This window comes from Cyrtonyx montezumae, unplaced genomic scaffold, assembly GCF_038088225.1.
Source record: "Cyrtonyx montezumae isolate F1298 unplaced genomic scaffold, pur_monq_1.0 scaffold_45, whole genome shotgun sequence".
Lineage (NCBI taxonomy): Eukaryota > Metazoa > Chordata > Aves > Galliformes > Odontophoridae > Cyrtonyx > Cyrtonyx montezumae.
The window spans coordinates 105,562-114,746 of NW_027072051.1; the positions used below are offsets into that span (position 1 = coordinate 105,562).

General features: G+C 57.4%; 2 protein-coding genes across 2 annotated transcripts; one reads left to right on the plus strand and one right to left on the minus strand.

Moving 5' to 3' along the window:
* Positions 1–4,846: 4,846 nt before the first annotated feature.
* On the minus strand, positions 4,847–5,537 carry CLPS (colipase). The gene is made up of 3 exons (XM_065747527.1): positions 5,434–5,537; positions 5,100–5,222; positions 4,847–5,019 (listed from the first exon to the last, which is right to left on the minus strand). Exons 1-3 carry the CDS (start codon positions 5,521–5,523, stop codon positions 4,882–4,884), a joined length of 351 nt encoding a protein of 116 aa, XP_065603599.1. The 5' UTR covers positions 5,524–5,537; the 3' UTR covers positions 4,847–4,881.
* Positions 5,538–6,582: 1,045 nt separating this feature from the next.
* On the plus strand, positions 6,583–9,157 carry LHFPL5 (LHFPL tetraspan subfamily member 5). Its single transcript, XM_065747485.1, has 3 exons — positions 6,583–7,006; positions 8,480–8,716; positions 8,888–9,157. Exons 1-3 carry the CDS (start codon positions 6,595–6,597, stop codon positions 8,902–8,904), a joined length of 666 nt encoding a protein of 221 aa, XP_065603557.1. The 5' UTR covers positions 6,583–6,594; the 3' UTR covers positions 8,905–9,157.
* Positions 9,158–9,185: the final 28 nt, after the last annotated feature.

A 9,185-nucleotide genomic window follows, 5' to 3' on the forward strand; every position in this document is an offset into this window, starting at 1 on the left:
TGACATTGCAGCAAGGGGAAAGCTTACATAATTTGGGTGCAAAGCACTAGTGCTGGATGTGTGAACCCCTCACCCCCCCCCCCCCCTCCCCCCTCTGTGCCTACCCAACCCCAGGAGGAAATCTGCTCCTCTGGATAAAAATTCCAGGAACAATCCCTGAAGGCGCTGCAGAGCTGCCAGGGCACTGCCTGTCCCTGCTCATCCCAGTGGCACATGTCTGTCCTGGATGGGGACAGGGATCAGGGTGAAGCTCTGAGCTTCAGCACCCCACGTGACACCTGGGTATCCCAAGGGTGGCAACCTGGAAGTGCCCCCCCTCACCCGCACCAGGTGCAATGTGAGAATAAAGCCTTCTGCCCAAAGGTAAATAGGGGGGGGAAAAAGAAAAAAAAAGGGGGGGGGGGGAAGGGAGCGGAGTGGATAGGCATTCCTCTGTTCCCTCTGTCCTGCAAACTACAGCACCTCTGAGCCCAGCACACCTTCACTCCCTGCTTTCTTCCTTCAGCAATGGGACTCCTGACCCTCAGTTTGGGGGTGCAAAGCAGTTTGCAGTTTGTTGTGTGGTGTCCACACTGCTCCCTTCACCCTCTTCCCTGTGAGCACCCCCACTTTGCGAACCAGCCCAGGCTGGGGGGTTAATTATGCCATGGTGTGAGCTCAGCCCTGTGCTGCAGCAGTTGGGTGTTTACGGAGGCGAAGGGCTGGGATTGCACAACCACAGCGTGAGTACACCGTGTCCCCGCTGATGGCCGAGGTGCAGCTGCAGTGGGGCCACAGGGACAGGGGGGGGGCCACAAGGGCAGGGCCTGTCTGTGGGGTACATGGCTGCATGCTGCACATGACCCCACAAATCTTCCCAGCAGAGAAGTGATGATGAGATGTTGCATGCAGCCAACTAGTGCTTTGCTCTGAGGAGTGGAAACAGCACTGGGGAGAGCCCCCCCAGCAACCACACATGGGGACCCAGAACCCCACTGCTGCCCCATCACTGCCCTGACCCTGTCACCATGCACCCAGTGCTCACTTCAAAGTATGCTGGGATCCACTGCTGTCCCCTCGCAACACCCCTGTGTGTCCCACTAGGGTGGCATGGACACCCATGGAGAATGCACAGCAATGCACCAGGGGGATGCAGTGCAGTGGGAGCGTGCAATGCAACGGAGTTGTGTGTTGCAATGGAGATGTGCAGTGCACTGGGAATGCTCCCCGTAAGGATGAGTAGCAATGCAATGGGTGTGTGCAATGCATGGGTGCCCCACGGCACTCCCCTCCCACATGGACAGCTTTATACCACCCAAAGGATAAATTGTACCTCCGGGCTATCTCTCCACCAAGGAAAAGGAGAAAAAAAACCCACCAAGAATGTGTATATATATATATATATATATATATATATATAATATGCATAATTATACATATATATATATATTTATATACATATATATATGTATTTTAAGCTGTAAATAAATGGCAGGAGGGCAGAGTCCAAGGCTCCCACACTGCACTGGGGGGGCCCAGTGTGGACCCAGCACAGATAACACCATGAGCGCCGGGCACAGGATGCAGAGGGCTGAGTGGGAGTATAAATAACGGCCGCTGCGCGTTCTGGCTGGGGGCCACTTCTAACACAAAGTACATTCCGGTCTGGACGTAACAAACTGTACCAGCCTCTGCCGGGGCGGGCACAGGGGTGGCAGTGCTCCATGCCAGCCACACCCCCACCCCCAACTCGGCCATGTGCTGGGTGGGGGCACTGATGGGGATGGAAGTGTTGGGGTGTCAGGGTGGGAGCAGGACCCCTCGGGTGTGTAGTGCGACGGAGCTGTGCAATGGAGGTGTGCAATGCACTGTGTGTGTGCAATGCAGTGCAGTGGGAGTGGTGCATAATGCAGTGGGGTGTACAGTCCACTGGGGTGTGCAGCGCAATGGGGGGTGCAATGAATGGAGTGCAGTGCTAAGGGAAGGGGTGCTGGGGGCTACACTAAGGTATAATACCAGGGATGATTTTACGGGGATGATTGGGGGTGGGGGGGGGGTGATCTGAGGGGGATGCTAGGGGGGCGTTGCTGGGGGTGACGGTGGGGACCATGCAGGGGGCCACACGGGAGTGTGATGCAGGGATTGCTGGCACAGGGGTGATGCTGGGGGCTATGATGCCGGGAGGTGACGCGGACGACACTGGAGCGCAAATGGGGTGGAGCAGGACACCGGGGACAGCGGGAGCTGAGCGGTTCCCACTCCCACGGGGCACACCAGCAGCGGGATGGGGGTTTCCTGCCCCCACACTGTGCACACAGCCCTCCCGCTGACCCAGCTCTGCCCGCAGTCCCACCCGGCAGTTTCCCTCGCCCCACTCCGATCCTCCCCCCCTCCTCCCCCTCCCCCCCTCTGCTGAGTCAGGGCTGTTCCCTTCCCTCCGCCCGGTACATCGCGTCCCCACGCCGGGGCCTGGCACCCTGCCCGCCCCCACCCGCGGTGCTGCTGCAGGGTCACAGGAGGCCCCGGGCAGCCCCTCTGGACCCCCCCAAGAACCACCCCCACCCCCCGGGGCGGCTCCGGGCTGCAGTTGGGAGCGGCATTTTTTTCAGGGAGAATGCGAGCGCAGCACGGAGGCTCTGCACGGGGTGACGTGGCCCTGCTGGGTGTCAGCGTGTGCTGCACACACCCATTGCACTGCACTGCACTGAACTGCATTGCATTGCAAACACTCATTGTATCGCTGTTCGTCCTTACAGGGTGCATCCCCACTGCACTGCACACCCCCATTCTATTGCACATCCCCACACTGCACGCACACCTTCATGGTATTGCACACCTCCACTGCACTGTACACTTCCACTGCCTTGAACACTCCCATTGCATTGCATTGCACTGCACTGCACTCCTCTATTGCATCACCCCTATTTCAGCAACCCCCAGTATCACACCCAGGTGCAGCTCCCAAGATTTCCCCCAGCACTCCCAGTTCCTCCCCTCCAAAATCACAACTTAGCGCCACTTTGGGGAATTCTATGCCAAAAACATTGATCCTGAGGGATCCCACTCCAGAGACTTCCCCCATCCTGGAGCCTTCCCTGTGCTAACACAATTCCATCCCCCTCCTCCATGTCCCTCTAATTAATTCCTCCAGTAGCGCAAAACATTCAGCCAGCAGACTGGGGGAATTTTCTGCTTTGGTCTTTCTGGAAATAATCAGTGGCTGCTGCTGTGGGGGGCTCAGGGCCAACAAGGGGGTTTGGGGGTCCACACCACAGCACCTTCATATGCATCTCCATGTCCCCCTGCTTTATAACGGGGCAGTGAAGTGCAGGGTGAGGTAGGATGTGGTGGGCATGTGACAGTATGGGATGGGAGTGGGATAGGATTTATATGGGATGGGGGTGTGATGAGATGGAACGTGGTGGTGTGGAGTGGGATGGGATGTGGGACACCAGCACCCACACCCTGTTGCTGCCCTGGGGTGTCCTTCTCCAGCTGTGGGGAAAACACCAGGGCAGGAAAACAGGAGGTGATATCGCTCCCAGCGTCCCATGTGAAGGCCAAACAGGAGAGGCTGGGAAAAATCTTCAACAATTGTTTTTGGCAGGAGCAGCAAAACCAGAGCACTTTTCATTAATTTTGCTTTTCTTTTTTTCTTGAAAGGTCTTTATCCCTATAGTGAAAGCTGGAAATGTCATCTCCACACCAGCACTATCCCTGAGCTGTGCAAATGCCACAGAGCTTCAGGCAAACCCCAAAAGGGGTCAGTGCCCAGGGTGGGGGAGAACATGGGGGGATGCCCCTGCAGATCAGTCCCATATCCCTCCCCGGAGCTTTGGGTGTTCAGAGCAAAACCTCAGGTCCCCCCAAGGATTAGTGTTTCCTTGCTGTAAGAATGAGACCCCCTTCCATCCCAAAGCCACCCCAGTGGTGGAGGTGCACCCAGGGGGAGTCACTGAGCCCCCACCCTAGCTGCAGTGGGGACACGTTGCAATGCAACAACCAAAACCAACACACACATTTCTGCAGCTCTAGATGCAGTGGGGAAGTGTAAGGAGATCTCCCTGATGAAATATCACATGAAAAATGTGAAGAGTCACCATAGAAATAATAAGAGAAGAGGTGATGCTTGCAAAAATGGTGGTCTTAATGTTAACAAAAAGCACTTTTTTCTTTTTCTTTCTTTCTTTTTTTTTTTTTTTTTTTTTGCGCAAGAAAAAGGGTTAAATCATTGCAGAGAAAAGGAGAGGTGAAGGCCATGGGGCCGGCAGGAAAGGGGGGGGTACAGGGGGAGGAGGGAGGGAGGTTGAGGTTGTGCAGAGCAGAACATCCTGTACCCTCGTATTAAAAACAGCACGAGCGGTGGGGTGGGGGGAGGGGGACACACATGCAGCAATGGGGATGTGAGGACATCATCATCTACACTTCCCACCCCTCCCCCCCGGGGGAACACCAGGGGTAGTTCTTTTGAGGGGGAGGTGCCACTCATCTCCAAATGGGATCTGGTGGCATCTCTTCCCCCACCCCAACCCAGGAGTTTGAAGCACGTGTCCCTTGTCCCCAGTGTCCTTTGTCCCATTCTATCTATTCCTTGCCCCCTCCACGTGTCCCTTGTCTTCCACATTCCTTGTCCCATTCCATGTGTCCCTTGTCTCCTGCTCTATGTTCCTTCTTCCCTTTCATGTGTCCCACCACAATGGTGGTGCTGACAGCCAATTTATCCCCACTGCTGCATCCAACTGTGCCCCCACATCACCATCTTGATGTGACCCCATTACTCATTGCCCACCTGCATCCTGAACTGACCCAAATGCACCACACACACAGCTGTCCCCTCTGCCCCACAGTGACAGCACGGCACAGGGCGTGGTGGGGAATGCTCTTTACTGTGACACACGTCTGTCACCGCAATGTGGTGGGATCGTTTTTGTCATAGCAGACCCCGTAGTCGGTGTTGGTGATGGAGCCCACGATGCTCCAGTCGGCATCGCAGGTCAGGCCACTCTCACAGGGACATTTGTAGTAAACTCCATAGAGGCTCTGTGGGGACAGATGCACAGTGGGGCAGCACACTTTGGGGGCACTCGTGGGCTGGGAACAGGCTGGAGCACAGCACCTACCTTCCGGGAGCAGTCCTGGGTCTCAGCCGCCTTCGGGGTGCACCGTGCCAGGCTCAGCCCAGTGTCCCGCTGGCAGCAGCCACTCTTGCACTGCGCACTCTGCAAGCACAGCTCCCCCGTGTCCTGTGGCAGCAATAGGGTCAGCCCATACCCAGAACCCCAGACCCCCCCACAAACCCAACTGACCCCACACAGCTGCATTCTCACTTGCTGCCCCACAACCCCAGTGAACCCCCTCTCCCTCTATCTCCCCATCTCCAAATGAGTTTTGCTCTCTGCCTCAGGGCACCCTGAAACCAAAGCTGCATGGTGGGAATGTGTGCTCCCTTATTACCAGGTTGAAGATGAGCCCCCGCTCACTGGGAGCGGCCAGGGCCAGGGCAATGAGCAGCATGGCAAGCAGCAGGCGGAGAAGCAGCACCATGGTGGGTACAGGTAGGTGTGGGTGCAGGTGGGTGGGGGTGCTTTATAGCCAGCACCTGCCATGCTCCCTCCTATCGCACCTGGCCTCGTTGCACTGCAACCCCCACTCCAAGGGCAGCTGTGTGGCACTGTGCTGTCCCCAGGTGCTGCTGTGCCATGTGGCCACTCCTTCAGCCAAAGCAAATGTCAGATAACGGCATTGTGCTTCCCATGAGGGGATCTGCTGCACCTGGAGCACAGGAACTGAACCTGTTGAGGCATGGGGACAGCTCTGGGAACTGTGCAGCTTTCAGCACTCAGCAGTGATTAATGCCTGCACAGCGGTGGCCTTCTTCGGTTGCCTTTGGTGGCCTTCGGTGGCCACACAGTGACGCTCAGGCTGGCCCTGGCTGTGGGCTCCCCAAATGGCACGAGGACAAAGCCCTGTGGTGTCTCTGCAGCCTGTCCCCTCCCTGTGGGGCACAGAGGTGGCAGTGTAGGGGTACAGTGTTTGGGGTGCACAGAGTGACCCAGGGGTCTCCTGGGGGGCACAGCACACATCCTGTGGTGCACCTCAATGCAGGCAGCAAGGACTCGGGGTGCAAACAGTGGTGGGTGGCATCCCTTGGGCACGTGGAGGGGTCACAGAGCACATCCTGTGGACACATATCCCACGGGGACAAGATGTGTCCTGGGGGCACACCCCGGGGTCTCACGCCGGGGGTGTCATCCCGGGGCGGCGCTCATTCCGGAGGGGATCTCATCCCGGGAGGGGGAGGGTCTAATCCTGGGGCACTGAGCACATCCCGAGGCGGGGGGGAGGGAGCACATCTCGGGGGCCGTCTCACACCGGCAGTCTCATCCCGTGGGGGGGGCTCTCACCACAGGGACTCATCCTGGACCCGGACCCGCGGGCGCAGAGCGCATCCCGGCGGCACCTCCCCGCGGCGCATCCGTCCATCCATCCCCGGTACATCCATCCCCGGGGCGGTCCCGGCCCCGCGGCCCTCCCCGCCCCGCACCGCCGCTCTCCGCACTCCTCTGGCGCTGCGGGGCCCCGGGAGGCGGCGGGCCCCCCCGTTTCCCCCCGGCCATGCCCAAGCTGCTGCCGGCACAGGAGGCGGCGCGGATTTACCACACCAACTACGTGCGAAATGCACGGGCCATGGGTGTGCTGTGGGCCCTGTTCACGCTGTGCTTCTCCATACTGATGGTGGTGACCTTCATCCAGCCCTACTGGATTGGCGACAGCATCGACACGCCGCAGGCTGGCTACTTCGGCCTCTTCTCCTACTGCATCGGCAATGCGCTCACCGGAGAGCTCATCTGCAAGGGGAGTCCGCTGGATTTCGGTACTATCCCCTCCAGTGCCTTCAAAACGGCGATGTTCTTCGTGGGCATCTCCACGTTCCTCATCATCGGCTCTATCCTCTGCTTCAGCCTCTTCTTCTTCTGCAACGCCGCCACCGTCTACAAAGTGTGTGCCTGGATGCAGCTGGCGGCAGGTGAGCAGTGGGCAAAGGCACTGCGCTATGGGGCAGTGGGCATGAGGTGGGCTCCCTGGGGTTGTGGGCACTGCCCTGAATCAAGGGGCATTGGGATATTGCTCTCAGCTATAGGGTTTGGGTTCCTTCCCTGTACCCTCTCCCAGCACGCCAACACCTGATCTGCTGGTAACCCAATCCAACCCATCCTGCGCAGCTCCTGCATGATTCATGGTGTCCCTGCACTCCTCAGGTGGCCCTGGGGACAAGCGGCTGCGTGGGTTTGCTCCAATTCCCAGCTTGAGCTCAAATGAAGATTTAGATAAGAGGCTTTGGGGCAGCTCAGCCTTGCAGGGAGCTGGGCCGGGGAAGGGCTTTGCTGCTGGATTCAGGACATTTATGGATGTTTTTGTGACCACTCTTCATGGAGCCAAAGGGGGTAAGTTCACTGCAAGGGCTGGGCTGTGCCGAACTAAGTGGCTTTGTCCCCTCCAACCCAGTTCCCCATGCTCTGTCTGCTCTTCCTTTTGCTCCTGTGTGTGGCCAAGGTCTCTGAAGCACAGCTTTTCCCAGTGCCTGGCACCGCAGAGCTGAGAAACAGCTCCATGTTGGGGTCAACTTCCACTGGGGCAGTAGTTCCTTTCCAGCTGTCCCCACCTCCCCCTTCCTCCTCCTCCACCCTTTCTGTTGGTTACAGCAAAGCTTAATACATGAGAAAGCAGCTGCTTCTGAATTGCAAGAGATGCTCTGTGCTGTGCCAAGGAGCTCCCCACAGCTGAGGAGAGACCTCAGTGCAGCAGAGAGCAGATCCTTTTGTTCTGTGCACCCAGGTGCCTACCCAAGCAACAGCAGTGACTTCTCTGAGCACAAGGGTGCAGAAGAAAAAATGCACCTGGAGGCACTGGGAAGTGCACTGTGCAGCAGAAGGTGTCCCCCAAAAGTTGGTGCTGTGATTCCCATGGTACAGCCATGCACATGCAGCCGTGCAGCTCCCAGCCCCACTGTAACTGCAGCAGCTGAGCAAGTGACATCAATCTGCATCCCGTGTTGCTGCCAGTGGTGAGCCAAAACCCGGCTGTGCACAGAGTAGCAGCAAGGTTGCACAGACAAACTGTGATCCAGCTTCGCTCGGAGACTGCATCTCCTTGAACAGAGAACCCTGCTGCATGCAGTGGTAGGAGAGGAGCAAAGTTGCCCAGGCAACAGTGTGATGGGAGATGGGGCTGCGTCCTGGGCAGAGGATGGGAAGGCAGTGCTGTACCACACCCATGCTGCTCTTTCCCTGTGCTGCATTGCCTTCTCACTGTATTGTCCCCATACTGCTCGGTCCGTGTGCTGCATCATGCCCATGCCATTCCGTCTGTGTGCTGCATTGTCCTCATGCTGCACTGTCATGGGGGGAGCAGAGCCCCTGACTCCATGCCACATTGAAGCCCCTTCAGCCAGCACCAGTGATCGATGTGCTCACACTGCTACTGCCCCTTTGCTTTGCAGCCACCGGGCTGATGATCGGGTGCCTCATCTACCCTGACGGTTGGGACTCGAGTGAGGTGAAGCGCATGTGTGGGGACAAGACAGACAAGTACACGCTGGGTGCCTGCACGGTGCGCTGGGCGTACATCCTGTGCATCATTGGCATCCTCGATGCCCTCATCCTCTCCTTCCTGGCCTTTGTGCTGGGAAACCGCCAGGACAACCTCCTGCCATCAGATTTTAAAGTGGAAAGCAAAGGTGAGAGCAGCAGGATGGGTGCAGGGGTAACGAGGGGGGGCTTAATGAGAGCAATGGGGCTGGGGGGAGTTGAACTTTTTGAAAAACAAAGCTGGAAAACACACCCGCACCTTCATTATGATTGTTATTAGAACCATGAGCTGTTAACACAGTGATTTTTTTGTTTTACAGAAGAGGGCAATGAGTGACAGCGCTGATCACCGCAGGAGGGCTGCAGTGATTCCTGGTGTTTCTTGCACGTGCAACGCCACCAGCGTAGCCACAGGATTACTGGTGCTGTGTTCTGATGCAGTTTGTTTGGGGCTAAATGGGGAACAGGCTTCACTTTGCCTCCATCTAGGAGAATGTAAATTCTTGCCAGGCAACAGAAAGCATTAAACGTGGTGCTGTGCTCCCCTCAGCACCAGCAGTCATGCCCCTTCTCTCCCCAGGGCTGCCTGGAGCTCTTTGCAGCACTTCAGATATGGCC